The 16,722-nt window shown below is 41.7% G+C and overlaps 1 protein-coding gene across 1 annotated transcript in view; it reads right to left on the bottom strand.

The window, feature by feature from the left end:
• p4hb (prolyl 4-hydroxylase, beta polypeptide) overlaps positions 1-16,722 on the bottom strand; it is a 32,827-nt gene that overhangs the window by 953 nt on the left and 15,152 nt on the right. Inside the window, exons 4-10 of the mRNA XM_068003935.1 lie at positions 13,160-13,297; positions 6,260-6,364; positions 5,563-5,688; positions 3,967-4,167; positions 2,515-2,635; positions 2,078-2,259; positions 1,162-1,248 (exon numbers count right to left, since the gene is read on the bottom strand). Of these exons, the coding sequence (XP_067860036.1) occupies positions 1,162-1,248; positions 2,078-2,259; positions 2,515-2,635; positions 3,967-4,167; positions 5,563-5,688; positions 6,260-6,364; positions 13,160-13,297 (960 nt within the window). The remainder of the gene's footprint in view (positions 1-1,161; positions 1,249-2,077; positions 2,260-2,514; positions 2,636-3,966; positions 4,168-5,562; positions 5,689-6,259; positions 6,365-13,159; positions 13,298-16,722) is intronic.

Raw genomic sequence — 16,722 nt, 5'->3', positions numbered from 1 at the left:
GTGAGATTCCAGAATGAGAAAGGCATCTGGGAACATCACGTGCTTAAAATAGGACAAGACCAATAGCTTAATTGTGCTATCTTTAGGAGTTTAAACCAGCCATCAACTTCACTGTCTGCTTAGAATGCTCAATCAATTATACCTTATACCTCTGGTAAAATCTCAGCTTTCCTCCCCCTTACTCCAACCATAGTTCAGTGGGTAAAGGCATTAGCTGTGAGTCACAAAGACCAGAAGGTTCAACTTATGCTCTCAGCCCAGGCAAGAGTTGAGATGCTGTGGCCACAGCATGCCTAGGTATGGTGGGATGGGAAGGAGGAGAAAGCCCCAGGGCACTCATTCCTGATTGCTACTCATTGATTCCTACTGGGAAAGTTTACCACATGCAGCAAGGATAGCAACTGGGTTCAGCTAAATCCATATAGTTGGCCGAGGACACAGGCAAGTATTGAAAATTAAAACTGTCTCAAAACAAACCAAATACACTAAATCTGAGAAAGCAATACAAATGTGGACCATGAGCTGCCCTTGACCAACCTGACTGGATTTTACTACTACAGAAGAGCTTTTAGCTATTCTGGGAAGATTAAAGAAGTCAAAGCACTAAGGAATGCAGATTGCAAGAACCAATCTCCTGCAAGGCTAAAAATACACTTTGTACTTTTAAATATACTTAACCAGACTATTTTAAAAAAAGTTTCCTTTCTCCTTCCCCCAGTAGCTCAGAACTGTCCACACACAATATTCAAACAGGATTGACTGAAGTTAGAATAAACCCCATGTGGCAATAGTCTTACAGTAGATGGTATGTTTTACATGCTGCCCACACACCTTAGTATCTCAATGCAATAAAATCCCCATGATGAACACTCCATTAATATTTCCCTCCTCCAGCACTGACAACATACTCCAGAATACACGGTTTGGTAAGCGGTGTCACATTCCAGCCCAGGTACCACTTGTGGACTGAAGTTCCTTACATACCAGAGTTGGCCAGCAGATTCCTGGGGTTCCCCCTCTACACCCCCACGGTTTTAAAGTACACAAGCTCAAGATTGCCATCTTTCAGCTTGAACCACAGCCTCATGAACTGGCACTGTGACCAGCCAGACTAACTACAATGGTCTTTGCCAATCCTGTATATTCCTAGGCTATACGCACCTCATCAACAGCACCTCCATCTTTTCCTCCACTCTCTAAGAATTTGACGAAAGATTCAAGTGTCCTCTCGCCATTGAAATCTACAATCTGCAAATGTAAAAAAACCAAAACCACTTCAAGTAACAGACTTTCATGGAGAAACAGCAAACACATTTGAATATTCAGGTTACACACTCAAGGATGTTAGATGCTCTGATTACTAAAGTTCTATTAAAAGCCCCAAGTGTTCAATGTTTAGGGCAAGGCTACTTAAAGAAAACTCCTTACAATAAAAAAAATTAAACAAATTGGATTTGAACACAGTACTGACCCTCCCAGCCCAAACCCCTTTTCCAGAGTCAAGAATCTGATCCATTGAATTTTAAATTAAAAAGACTCCCCCCACTGCAAACCACCAATGCCTCATTTAAGGGCATCAAGTTTGACTTGCAGCTAAGACTTAAATCTGGATCAACACCCAGTACAATATGAAAGAGGCAACAGCACCATTAACCCCCCTTCCCCTCAACCCAAGTCACAAATGCATCATTCTTGAATACTGACTTAAGTTTAAATATTGCCACAAGTAAAGAAATGCCAATGTGATTTCTACCAATGTCAAACTGGACAGTATTGGGCATTCATTTCAAAAATGTTCACTTCTGCAAAGATGGAGCAGTTCCCCCCACCCCCAAAAACTAATTTATAATTCAAAAGGAGCAATTGTACTACTTTATGCCGGCACAGTCAGTTGCATCCAGATTGAACTACATGCTATTTATGGGCTTGATCTAGCTATGGCGGTTTAAACAGGCTCGTCTAAAAACTGAGAGCAATGCAAACTAGATCATCCCAACTGTATAAGAGCCGGTGCCCTTTAATGTGTCCAAAAGTAGAAATCAAGTAGCTGCAAAAGATCATGTGGCTAACTACTCACCGATCGCTCAGTGCTGGCAGGGAAGAACTTCAGGGTAGGGAAACTGTGGATCTTCACAGATTCAATTTCATTGACAGTGGAATCCATTTTTGCAATTACTATTTTCTCATTATCCTTATACTTTTCTCCCAGAGATTCCCAGATAGGAGCCAGCTGCTTGCAGTGACCACACCATGGAGCATCTATTAGGTAGCAAGAGAATGTTTTGCACAGGTAAATAATCCCAAATTTAAACAGAACAGCACAAACATTAGTTGTTAAAGTTAAACCATTTTTATAAGAGCCATAAGGTACACACGTACTGGTCAACATTCAATGATCAAAAATAATCAAGCAAACAAGGTCCCAGACCTTTCAACAGGCATATTGAAAGAATCAAACATTAACCAAGTGAGATATGTTACATTAAAGTTCAGACGAGCACACATCATACTTACAGAATTCAATAAAAACATCCTTTGTTTCATCAAAGGCAACTTCCTCAAAGTTTTTGCCAACAAGGACTTTGACAGAGGTTTTGTTCCAGTCTTCAGGAACATCTTGGCTCATGAGGTGAGGCTAAATACAGTACAGGTAGTTAGCACAAAAAGTAAAACTTATTATAGCTTCAGAACTGATACCATAAATTTTTGAAGTTTAACATTTATTCTAGATTATATTTAAAGTCAGATTCAACAAAACTTCAGTTGAAATCTCCATCATGAAATACATTAATGAAACACTGGTGCATTTAGCAGTATTCAGTGTGTTGCAGCCACAGTAGAGGGTACCCAGAGGACACAACCACTGTATAATGTAACTTCTTCCTGTAGCCCTAGTCCTCATTCTGTAGTGTGGGGTGGGGTATATTCAACTTCAGGGTAAGACAGAAAAACTTAGGACTGACTGCAATGGGAATTTGCTTTTACCCTCAAGTGACCAACACAACCACAGGGCAGAAAATTAAGTTTCTCAAGTATGTTATTTTAGAATTCAATATTGCATTTTGCAATCTTAAAACTGGTTCTCTATTCTACACTCCTTTCTTTAAACTCAGATTTGCATGGTCTTGGTGCACCATTACTCATTGATATCCCAACTTTGTTCCACTCAATTCCTCCCATTATTAATCCACATTCAAAGACAATTCAGAGCCATCCTAATGTGAATCCTCAGTTTGTGTTCTGATTTTCTCCAGGTTCACTGGCCCACCTTACTAACTGTTCTGCTTCACATTACTTCTCCAGTACACATCAGTTACTTCACACTTCACCCTGGTGCCAGCCATTTTACAATTGTGCCACTTGAACATTTCATCCTTTCAGGAGCATGTCATAGGTTATAACTAGTCCTCCAGGCTTTTAAGGAGGGGGGAAACCATTGGCCAAAGTTTCCTGTTCACAACCGCTAAATGATTTTTGCTGGAAAATGGAGCCTGCTGACACTCCAGATTCAAAAGAATGCTCACTTGAACATGGCACCAGAAGTCTGCCAGCACCTAAGGATTTGCACCCCAGCACCAAGTATTGACCTCAAGATAAGGGGAGAACAATGACTTCTACTGGTCCCAGGAGGACTGATATCCTAACTTGCAGCCTTAGTAGTTAACCAGTTTACTTAGAATTTACAGCACAGAACCAGGCCATTCGGCCCAACTGGTCGATGCTGGTGTTTATGCTCCACAAAAGTCTCCTCCCACTGTACTTCATCTAACCCTATCAGTATATCTTTCTATTCCTTTCTCCCTCATGTTTATCTAGCTTCCCCTCAAGTGCATCTATGCCATTTGCCTCAACTACTCCATGTGATAGTGTGTTCCACATTTAGTTTTAATGTGTTTTATATTTGACAGTTCATATTGTTGACTTCCACAAGTAGTCAGCACTCAAGGGATTGGGAATACCCCTCACCTTCAACTTCCCATCTAAGAACTTGTTGCAGAAACCTCTGACATTCTCTACGGTGATGTCCTCAGTCTCTGGTTTGTATTTGGTCATCTCCTCTTCAAGGGTGATGAGACGCATGGACGGGCACTCCTCCTTCTTCAAACCAAAAAACTCCAGAACTCTTTGGTTGTCATCAACCTCGCTGTCAATGTAGATGTACAGGATCTGTTGGGAGAGTTTTGAAGGGGCAAATTATGAGTCAGGATGGTAGATGAAAGTTCCAAATGCAGAAGGAAAAAATTTGTATTTTTTTTTAAAAACAAGCCTAGAGTTAAGTCAAAAAAGAGGCTTAGTCATTTCACCAAACCAAAGAATATGGAGGTCAGTTTGTACCAAATTATCTGATTTCAGTGGATGGTTAACACTTGGGCAATAGAATTGGCCTCAGTAGCCCTAGGACAAGGAAGTGGGGAGGGTGCAGAAAAGTACCCAAGCCTCTCACTCTTGATCACTATCCAGTGATCTCTGCTGGAAAGCACATTGCACACGGTCATCAGATGAGGACAGGATTAAGCTCTGTTGATTAAATAGTCTTACTATACTCCACTAGGCTCATATTTGGGGTGGGGGAAGAAGAGGTGTACTTGGGCAGAGTTTTAATGGGCTGTCAGCACCTGTGTAACTGCATAGAAACAGGAGGTCATACAGCCCAAGCCTGTTCCACCATTTACTTAGATCATGGCTGATCTGTACCTCAACTCCATTTACCTGACATTTTTCTCTATCCTTTATGCAAAAAAATCAAATCAATCTTAGCCTTGAAAATTTCAATGACTCAGCACCCTTGAGGGAGAGCTTTCTACTACCAATCATGTTAAAAAAAAGCTTCCTCTGATTTCACTCTTAAATGGTCTACCTAATTTTAAGATTGTGCCACCTTGATTTTGATTTCCCCCACCAGAGGAAATAGTTTCTCTATCCTACTGAATCCCTTAATTTTAAAATATCTCAATCAGATCACCTTCTAAACTCAGTGAATACAAACCAAGCTTATGCAAGAGCAGGGGAATGGGACTAATTGGATAGCTCTTCACAGGCACAGTGGGCTGAACAGCCTCCTCTGTGCTGTACTTACTATGAACCTGAGCTCAACTTAACCCTATAAACCCTGGTATCATTCTGGTGAATCTGCACTAAACTCCCTCCTGAAGTGCAGTGCCCAAAACTGAATACTACTTCAGATGGGGGTCTGACCAAGGGTCTGTACAACTGAAGCATCACTTCCTCACTTATGTATTCCAACGAATTTGAAACAGCCAACATTCCATTAGCCTTTTTGATTATTTTTTGTACCCATGCACTAGCTTTTAGTGATCTGTGCACATGGACAGCCAAATCCCTTTGCTTCTCAACAGTAAGAAACTCAAATTCACCTTCAGATGAGGAGAAATAATAATGAGACAAATAGAGATCAATCAGAATGGATTACATCTCATTGATTATACAGTGTTATGTTGAGGGTTTTCCACTTTCATTGAGATTTGGTATCCAAGCCACAAAAAAATGGCACTCAACTTTCCAAGAGCAAGACAAAAGGTTGCTGGCACAGGGCCCACTTACTTTTCCTTTGAAGCTCTCTGCTGCTTTCTTGTAGTTGTTCAAGTTGTCCTGGAAGCTTGGTGAGCTCTTGGGTAGGAACAGCAGCATATGGGTCTTGATATCACCATCAAAGATCTTTGGTGCAGTCTGTAAGGGCAGAAGAACCATCAACCCAGAGACAACTGACTAGTATTGCAAAATGGATTTGACTAGGGCAATCACCCAATATTACCACTGCCAAAATTACTTCCAATTTCAGATCCAACTGTACATTATTCAACCTGATCTAATGTGGGCTATTTTCTTGCATCAACTGACATCCTCCAATTAGGACTAGCTGTTGCCAAACAAATCTGTGCATGCGTGAACATATATATGCAATCCACCTATTATCGCTTGTCACAGCACTAGGCCACTGACAAGGGAGTGCCAATGTTTTCAGACTTGCACACAAGTTTAGTTTTATGCTAATAGTCAACAGTACTTAGTCTCATCATGGAGCTATAGAATTTTTTTGTAAAAGTTTCATTCAAAACACAATGAACATGCAAAAGGTTAGTATTTCTCCACACTCAACATACCATGGATAACACATACACCAAGTAGGGCAACATCTGTTTACAGACCATGAACCGTTTCTGATTTTGAAGTTGGGCTCTAGGAAATTGAGTGCTGGGGAGTCCCTTGTTCCAGAAAGTGTTCAAAACATTTTGCCTACCTGCTCAGTGAACTCAATAACTAGAGGCAGCTGGTTGCTCTTGATAAATTCAACCAGGTTCTCCTTTGTAAATTCTCCATCATAGGTGTTACGACCCTCATCAAACTGGAAGAGAAGCAATAAATCGGTCAGTTAAAATAAACATTCCAATAAGTACATCCATCTAAACACCTGGCATCACATAGGCACAGAGTAAAGGCAGTCAAATTCTTCATACAATGCTCTTCTACACCCTATCTATGCAAATTCCTTCAAATACCAGTGTAAAATCCAGGCACCGCACACATTAACTGGATATTAGTTTGGACCCTGAAAGTCCCAGTACAGCGATGGATTGATGTAACTAATCTGGAGGTCTAATTGCAATGCCTGCCGAACTCAGACTCCTGTTGCTTGCAAAGTCACATTTATCTCAGTTTTAATTGTTCAGCCTCTAGAATTTTGCCCTAGGCTGCACAATGGAAATTGTCCTTCCATTTTCCACCCATTCTCCCATTCTTTAAAACCCACACCACATTGCTGCCACATTAAGACTCAGCCACAAGTTATTTGCAATACAAACTGCTCCACAGCCACTATAGATTATACTTCATCTGCTCAGGCACAATGTTAGTTACTGCATTTCACTTGACTGTAGACAACCATGACAAAGTGTCAGTCAGTTCAGGAATATATTAACTGGTACATGAAACAGTGCTCTGAAATAGCAGTAACCAGATACAAACTCTACTCTAACCTCTTCATGGATGCCCCCTAAATCAAAATTACTGTTTTCCAGAAGGATTCAAGTGATTTTACACATTTAAAAAGATGACAACTGGAATTACACAACTGCCTTCTGTATGATGCCATTTGCAGTTGACAATTATTTAAGTTGCTGGACTTATCAGGGGCACCCTTAAAGGCAGTTCACATTTTTTGGGTGGGGGGAAAATTCTGCTCAAACTAGCAGAAGGCACAAGCACAATCCAAGTCAACTCTCACTACCCCATCACTGCAGGATTAGTCTACATCCACTGGGTCTCCCAACAGGCCAAACCAAATGCGACATTGCAGATTATACAAACCGACATCCAGGCAATCTAGTGTAATGTGTCAGTATATGGTGCCTTGGGCTACAGCAACTTTATGCCTTAATGAACCACTCAGATGCAAACCATGTAAACTCACATGCCACAAAAGCCTGTGGTTAAAGTATTTGTTAAAGTTGAGTGTATACAGGTAGCTTTTAAGCCAGACCAACAACTAATTCCCAGCTGAAAGGACTTCTGCAGAGCATATTTGTAGCCAGCATTGCTGCTCAAATACTATTGTTTACTCTTTCCCATGCTCTCACAGTACACTATGTGAAATAAAACTGCAATTCTCAATGTATTCAGCATCCAACATAAGTAACTACTGCCTCTACATTACAACCCAAACAGCAGTCCCACAAACAATCTATATATAGTCTTCAAGCAGACACTGGTTCCCCCATTTAGAAGGGGAATTATGCATACACATTAACACATCCCTACAGTACACCAAGTCAAATTAAAGGCGTAAATCCATGGTGTGAAATTACACTAGTCACCAGATTTAGCACCAGAGATCACTCAAGATGGCACAATCTTCATTTAAGCTCTAAAAATAAAGGGTCATGATACTGCTACTTCACATGTTTGTTATGTAATAGCATGCTTAAAGAAAAGCACCAGTCACTATGCATTTTTTTTTAAACCACCAATGGCTGAAGGGCAACAATCCAAGCAGTGTAGGAACTCTGGACTGAAGATTTGCAAGTAACACTCCCTGGTGCCCAGGCCCAGTAAAGTGCCACCCCTCCCAATGTGCACATTACCCCAGAATTGTTCTGCATTCATGCACCACTTTACATTAAGTGGGTCAGGCAATAAAAAAAGTTCTCAATAAAGTCCCCCAATCCAGTCCACCCCTCACTAATCCAGAACTTGTTTGTAATTGCTCAAAACAGAAACAAACCCCTTAATCACCCTACATACATCAATCTCTTCACCCATACAAAAAAAGTGAGCCTGCTGAGCAAGAATTTCACTCCCAATTATCTTTCCGATACCTGCTCTACCATACCTTGCTCCCCCCAAATTAAATTCTTTGATAAGTTAGCAAAGGTGAATGCATGTCCACACCAACATATTGTTACCACACGAGGCAAAACATTTCCTATTGAGTAAAATTTCAACTGGAACATGGAAATGTTCTTGCTTGGTGACAGCAATGGGACACAGTCCAAGTAATGGTTAAAACTGGCAACAGAAATATAAAAGTGCATCTGGTTTCACTTCCCTTTTAAAATTATGGTTTTATATGTTCTGTTAGAACAGATCATCCCATACTGACTCATAGCAACCGGTTTGACACCCAAATTCTAAATCTGTACATCTAGTGAGATAATGTAGTGACAAGTGTACCAAACTAGTTCAAAGCTGTGGGAGCAGGATCTTATGTCACTGCTCCTCTTTCCTCCCTTCAAGAAACTTAAAACCATAACTGGAAGTGATCACTCAATTCAAAAAGGTCCTCCCAAAACTTAACAGCCAAGTGTACAACTTGGTGTGGCAGGGAGACAAAAATCAGGAAAGTCCAAGGCTGAGCAAAGAGGGTTGGGAAGGGGAAAGGCCCCAATTGGTATTGGACCAGGTCAGAATCAAGCTTAGTTATGATGGCCTCCAGAGTCAAATAATCTGCTGATGCTCACCTCTCAGACTCAAACATGAATTGCCTCTTGGGTGAGGTATTGAAAAGTAAATACCACCCACAATGTACCAAAAGAAGTCAACAATTTCAGGAGGAGGAAAATTGTTTAGAAAAAATTCAAAGTTAAATGGGAAAAAAAATCAATTGCACTAATCAGCTACCAGTATATCAGCTGCAGCAGAAATGATCACCATTTCAACTATGGTTTCTGGAAACCCCATAAATATTAGGAGGTGGTTCAGTTAAAAGCTGGCTTTCAGACAGCAACAAACTCCTCAAAGAGATGCCAACATATAAAATATAACCAGCCCTCATTACTCAATTTACAGAGATCTTAGTATAATAACCCACTCCCAGGGCTCAACAAAACCAAAACTTAACATTTACTTGAAGCTCAAGTACAGTAACAAATTCTTTCTGCATTTAAATTGACCTAACAGCCCACCACAGATAGCACTTCTGTAGTTAACACCTCTAACAGAACTTACCTCCCTCAAGGGCAGCGCACAGAGATCAGGGAGGGCAACATATTTCTATGTACAGAAGCACTTTCACATTGCTCCCTACAAACACTGCAATGTTCTCTACAACTGAGATGTCACAGGCTGCTGTGAGCCATTCATACACACATTTTCTGGAGTCAGTTTCTTAAACTAGAAACATGAATGCTTTAAAAAAAACTCCTACCCACCAAGCTCAGACATCACAGTTAATGTTATGACAAGTATGCAAGTGGTGTCACTGACTGAAGCATTTGTACCAGTAAAGGAGTAGGTGAGGGGAGAGAAAGAGCAAGAATGAGTCGCTACACAATACCCTAACTACATAAATATTGAATTTAATGTAATGGTAGACATTTAATCAGCACAAACTGATTCTACCAACAGTAGATCATCCTTTAATGCAGATTAACACTCCAGATACAACCCAAATTTGGAAGGGCAAAATTCCATAAATTGTATTTCTGGATGTTTCAGTTTAACAGCATGAAAGATTCTCACACCCCTTTGTGCTGTTCTGAAATCCTAATCTTAGAACCACACACAGCCTTTGTATCTAGAGGACTAGAATGCAAGGGGTTAGAAGTTATGCTACAGCAATACAAAGGCCTGGTTAGACCACACCTGGCGTATGTATTCAGTTCTGGGCATCATACTGTAGGAAGGATATACTGACCTTGTAGCAAGTGCAGCGTAAATATACTAGAATGAATAACTTTCTCCACAGATGCTGTTTATGTTTCAGGTCGATGACCCTTCATTAGAACTGGAAGTAGTTCTGACGAAGGATCATTGACCTGAAACGTTAACTTTCTCCACAGATGCTGCCTGACCTGCTGAGTATTTCCAGCCTTTTGTTTTGATTTCAGGTTTCCAGCATCCACAATATTTTGCTTTTGATTTACTAGAATGATACCTGGACTCCAAGGGTTAAATTACAAGTAGAGATTACACAAACTAGGGTTGTATTCCCTGGAATTTAAAAGATTAAAGGGTGATTTGATCAAAGTTTAAGATATTAAAAAGGGACCTGAGGGTAGATAGAGAAACTATTTCTGCTGGCTGGGGAGTCTAGGACTAGGGGCCTAGCCCAAAAATTAGAACCAGGACTTGAGTGAAGTTAGGAAACTTCTACACACAAAGGGTAGTAAAAGTTTGGAACTGTCTTCCGCAAACAGCAGTTGATGCTAGCTCAATTGATAGATGTTAACAAAAAGGTATCAAGGGGTATGTGGGGCTACAGCAGGTATATGAGTTAGGATACAGATCAGCTATGATCTCATTGAATGGCTGAACAGGTTCAAGGGGCTAAATGGCCTACTCCTGTTCCTATGTTCATAGGACTTTACAGCACAGAAGGCTGCATTTGGTCATGTCTGCATTCCCTTTGCTACAGTAATCCAAAACTAATCCCACTGCCCTGCTCTTCCCCCACACCCTTGCATCATTTTCAAATGTTTCTCCAATTTTCTCTTCCCGCAAATCACTCCATACTTCAACAGAGTAAAGGAATTCCCCCAACCCAATGTCTTGTCACAGACTCCGTGGTGAAAGGAAAGGCTTTCCCTACTCATCAAAACTCTTCATAATTCTAAAAACCTCAAATCTCTGCCTACCCAGCTTGTGGAAATAATCCCAGTATCTGAAGTCTCTACTCCACAATTGCTCATCCCTGGCATCATCCTCAAGAATTTATAAATCACAATAGGCAAGGCATCAATTTCCTTTCTTTAATGGGTGCCCAAATTGCCACAGAACTGCAGCCTATTGCTATGTACAAATTCATTACTTCTTTACTCTGATACACTGCCTCTACTCAAAGCAGTAAAGCTAAATAACTTATCTACCTTCACTTTCAGGGAATTATGTATTTGAACTCTAGTTTGTTTATCTACACCCTCTGCATCTTTCCATGGAGGGAATACTCCCATACTTCACTTTTCCCTCCCAAAATACATTTCCTCACACTTCACGTTAAATTACATCAACTTCCTCACTGCTAACTTGTGTTCTCCCAAGGTCTCCTTGCTGTTTGCCAAATGAACAAGTGGCAAGTCTGTAAATTCCTATAAATTTCTGTTGCATTAAGTACTTAGACTCAAAGGCCAAAAACTAAACTCCATGTGCCAATTTATTTGAGGGTAACATCAAGCTTTTGGGGCACAACAGCATCAGCACCCTGAATACTACATTAAACATTGGCCAACACCAACTTTTTTTTCTACAAATCCACGACATCAATGTAAAAGTCTCTGCCATTTCTTCCCTCCCCTCTTGAAAAGTACCATCTCTTACCCGAGCTATGGTCCTGGACAAAACAGCAGCAGCCCTCCAGTCCCACACTGATCTTGACATCTCCACTCAGGTAGCAAGGCCAGCTATCAGTCTTGGGGAAACATCATCAACCCTAATCTTGTCCAGATCTCTCCCCCATCCTCCCCCAAACTAAAGGGCAATTGGAGCATTCAAAGTGCTGCCCAAGGATAAGCCAAGTCGACAGATCAGGAATCAAACTTGGGACTTTCTGGTCTGTATGCATAAGCACTATCAGCCAGTGCCATTACCTACTAAGCTATGGGAAGAGAAGCTGAGAACTTGAGTTAACATTTAAACCATCCTAATCTTATGAATAATCACTGTACACAACTATAAAGTAATGTTGCACACCTGCACTAGTGATTTCCAAACTGACTATTTAAGCCACTAGACAGTGCAGAACTGCCTTCCCTTCAATATTTAAACACTGCCACCTGCTGGTAACAGCAGTTCCCAATCCTAGGCCCAATTTAACCTACAAACAAGTTTTAACAGCTGCACATTAGATGCATGGCAATAATGATTTGCCTGGGATGGGGATTATGTACTATGGGTAATTAACTTGGCTTTTAAGAAACTAAATCTAGTTTAGCATTTAATTTTACACAAATAGCTACGATTTCAGCCAAATAACAAGTTAACACTGCCAAATGAGACTAAGCAGGCCTGAATTATTCATAAACTGCCAGTGGTTCAGGGCCATAACAGTTAGCCATCAGGTCAATAGAAGTGAATGTGTTACACCACAAACCAAAAGCATTACTAATGTGGTTCTTTCTGCAACCTGGGGTGGGGCTGTCAATTATTTACCTTACAACCCACAAATTGGTCAGTCTTTGGAAGTCATTACTTTAAATCAGGAATTTAGTGCGGTCACTAGATTTAATGCATTTGTAACAATATGCATTGGGGCAGAGCAGGAAGTGCACTTCCAGTAGAGTTTCATGAATGCAACACCTCAAAATGCTTCCACCACTTTGTGAAATACCTACAGCCATTAGCAATTCACCTAGTTACAGTTCACAAGCACACTGCAGATAACCAAGTCTAGAAAGACACCGCTGGGCATTCTACAAGTTTTTTTTAAATTGGTCACAAAAAGCTATACAGATCCTATAAGTGCAGTTCCAATTGCAGCAAAATGTCACATGCAAAGGGGTTTTCCCAAATCTGATGACTTTGCAACTTTATCAGCTTTACAATGTTTATTACCAACTAGTGTCAATTGGCAGTAGTGAGTTTGATGTCTCCACAACCAGTGAGCATTTGGTTCCAAAACAATACTAAGCTAAAGTCGTCTGCAATCAAACCCCAGTTTAGATTACTCTGCAGCTATAAGCTAGACCAATTTGATCAACTGCCATTTTACCTTCTTAAAAAGGACAACTTCATCCTTCTTTACATCATACTTGGTAAAGATGTCTGCAGCTGAAATGATTCCAAAGGGCACCTCGTCAATGGCCTCTGCAGCCTGCAGGAATATTTTGGCATCGCTTCCTTCCACATCCTGAAACAGACAAGGCTTTAATTCAGACACATTTTCCTTCCACTCAAACATTTACAAGAGCTGAAAATTTTAGTTAGTTCCAATGAAAATGAATGGCAGGGTTTTCATGACTTCTAGTAGTAACCCCATTGGGTTTTACATAATAAACCAACACTTTTATTCAAGCCCCTTGAAGCCAAATCAGATTTCTCCATTCCAGACCGCAAGAACTACCAATGAGACCACCTAGTGACCACATTTTCATGCATACCCCCTCCAGTTACAAGTGTTAACTGCAGAGCCCTTGCACTGAAGCAACCTATATTTTAGGGATAAAGTCAAGGGATTTAACAAAAACTATTTTAAACAGATCACACTTGGGGCTCAGAACTACCCACTTGCAGATCTGATGGGAAAGTGTTTTTTTTAAATTAGTTTTTTTTGCACCTTGTTCAAATTAGCTTCAGTAAGTATTGACACCAAAATCTAAGTCCTCACTTATGTTGCAGTAATGGACTACACAAGACTTCTGCAAGAAATCTAGGAGAACACTGAAAGCACTCCAGTTCTGCAGCAAGCTAACATGTCAGGACCAAATTGAGAAGCAGGCTTCAAAAAAGTTGCAAATTTGCTCAGCACACTGGCTCAAGGACCAGGACACAGAATTAAGGCATCTTACCCAGGGGAGTCACCAAGTGCAGTCAACCACTTCTACACCAAAAGGAAAGGGCAGGAAGAGAAAGAGCCTAATCTTTCACCCCCACCCAATAGAACAGCATTGGCTTAAGCAATGAAAAACTTTGCTTTCCCATCTGCCCTTTTATCCAAAGGTAGTAAAAGAAACTAAAATCAGGGGAAAACATGGTACAGAGGAGATTTGTGAGGATGTTGCCAGGGCTGGAGAATTTTAGCTGTGAGAAAAGACTGGATAGGCTGGGGTTGTTTTCTTTGGAACAGAGGGAGGCTGAGGAGAGATTTAATTGGGGTATATAAAATTATGACAGGACTAGAGAGCAGACAGGGAGGACTGTATGGGTGAGAGCAAAGACTGCGGGGAGGATGGGCAAACTGACCACAGCACATGGTAAAGGTAGCCATTCAAGTGGGGGGGGGGGGGGGGGGGGGGGAGTAAAAAGGAATCGGGAAGTGATGGGGGAATAGTATAGTCAGGGGGATAGACACTGTTCTCTGCAGCCGCGACCAAGAGTCCTGAAGACTATGTTGCCTGCCCGATACCAGAGTTAAGGACATCTCCTTGCAGCTGGAAAAGAACTTGGACCATGAGGTGAAGGGTCCACGTAGGAACCAACGACATAGGTAGAACTAAGAATGGGGTTCTGTTGAGACAATTTGAGAAGCTAGGGTCTAAATTAATAAGCAGAACCTCAAAGGTGATAATCTAGAAAGAGTGCAGAAAAGATTTACTAGGATGCTACCGGGACTGGATGGTTTGACTTATAGGGAGAGGTTGGATAGACTGAGACTTTTTTCCCTGGAGAGTCGGAGGTTTAGGGGTGATCTTATAGAAGTCTATAAAATAATGAGGGGCATAGATAAGGTCGATAGTCAAAATCTTTTCCCAAAGGTAGGGGAGTCTATAACGAGGGGGCATAGATTTAAGGTGAGAGGAGAGAGATACAAAAGGGTCCAGAGGGGCAATTTTTTCACTCAAAGGGTGGTGAGTGTCTGGAACGAGCTGCCAGAGGCAGTAGTAGAGGCGGTACAATTTTGTCTTTTAAAAAGCATTTGGACAGTTACATGGGTAAGATGGGTATAGAGGGATATGGGCCAAGTGCAGGCAATTGGGACTAGCTTAGTGGTATAAACTGGGCGACATGGACATGTTGGGCCGAAGGGCCTGTTTCCGTGTTGTAAACTTCTATGATTCTATGACTATTTCCCTTAGTATAGGGAGAAGTGACCAGGGGGCATAGGTTTAAAGTAATTGGTAGAAGGATTAGAGGGGAGCTGAAGAGAAATTCTTTCACCCAGAGGGTGGTGGGGGTCTGGAACTCACTGCCTGAAAGGATGGTAGAGGCAGAAGCCCTCAACTCATTTTAAAAATACTTGAAATGCCATAACCTACAGGGCTACAGACCAAGTGATGGAAAGTGAGATTAAGCTGGATAACTTTCAGCCAGCACGGACACAATGGGCTAAATGGCCTCCTTCTGAGTCGTAACTTTCTATCATTCTATGCAAATGTACCCTGGCACAGGCCTCAGTACTTGAGCTACTTTTAAGACCAGAATTTACAACTTTGTTGAAAGTCCTAGACCATTTAGAGTGTAGGAAATGTTCAGTGAGATCTCAGCTACAGCAGTTGTGGACACTACATTGAACTCTGCTTTTGTGCCAGGTGCTGAGTTTTAAGTGACCTCAGTAATTAAGCAACTTATTTGTATAGCATTTCTCATGCGCTGTGTTAAGTGCTGTACGAGTAGGAAAAGACTGAGGGATAGAGGTGTGGCCCAAAGCATGAGAGAAGTTGTTCAAGAAGGTTTTTGAAAGCAGATGGCAAGCCAGCATGGACTGACAAGCTCAACATGTAGCCATCAATTTGGGGGGGGGGGGGGGTGGGAGGGAGGGAAGGAGGAGAAGAAAGACAGCAGGGAACAAGGAGAATCCCAGTATTAGGAGAGGATAAGTGCAGGGATACAAAGCTAGCAGTGCCCACAAGGTGATGGAGGGATTTGTAAGCAAGAAATTTTGAAGTCAACTTGCTGGTTCACAGGAGCCAGTAGCAATTGGAGAGAACAGAAGTGACTGGATGGAGATTGTGCAAGGTGTGGGAGAATATGGGCAGTGGTGAGTCTTAAAACATGAGGGTCAAGGCAGAGGTTCTGGTTTGGGAAAGTGTTGAGAGTCAAGTCTCCAGGTGATAAAAGGCATGAACTGCAGTTTCTGCAGCCATGGGATAGAGACAGGACTGAGATGGAGGAAAGTGGTCTTGCCAAGAGCAGATTGCGTGGGCTAACAGCAGGTGGCAGAAGAAGCAGGGATCAGAGTCCAACAGTGCTCCAAGACTCCACAAGGCATCTTCAGCCAGAAGTGCCGAGTGGATAATCCATCTCAGCCTCCTCCAGATATCCCCACCATCACGGAAGCCAGTCTTCGGCCAATTCGATTCACTCCACGTGATATCAAGAAACGGCTGAGTGCACTGGATACAGCAAAGGCTATGGGCCCCGACAACATCCCGGCTGTAGTGCTGAAGACTTGTGCTCCAGAACTAGCTGCGCCTCTAGCCAAACTGTTCCAGTACAGCTACAACACTGGCATCCACCCGACAATGTGGAAAATTGCCCAGGTATGTCCTGTCCACAAAAAGCAGGACAAATCCAATCCGGCCAATTACCGCCCCATCAGTCTACTCTCAATCATCAGCAAAGTGATGGAAGGTGTCATCGACAGTGCTATCAAGCGGCACTTACTCACCAATAACC

The sequence above is a fragment of the Heptranchias perlo genome, chromosome 23 (assembly GCF_035084215.1).
Source record: "Heptranchias perlo isolate sHepPer1 chromosome 23, sHepPer1.hap1, whole genome shotgun sequence".
Taxonomy (NCBI): domain Eukaryota; kingdom Metazoa; phylum Chordata; class Chondrichthyes; order Hexanchiformes; family Hexanchidae; genus Heptranchias; species Heptranchias perlo.
This window is presented reverse-complemented; position numbering and strand designations above follow the sequence as displayed.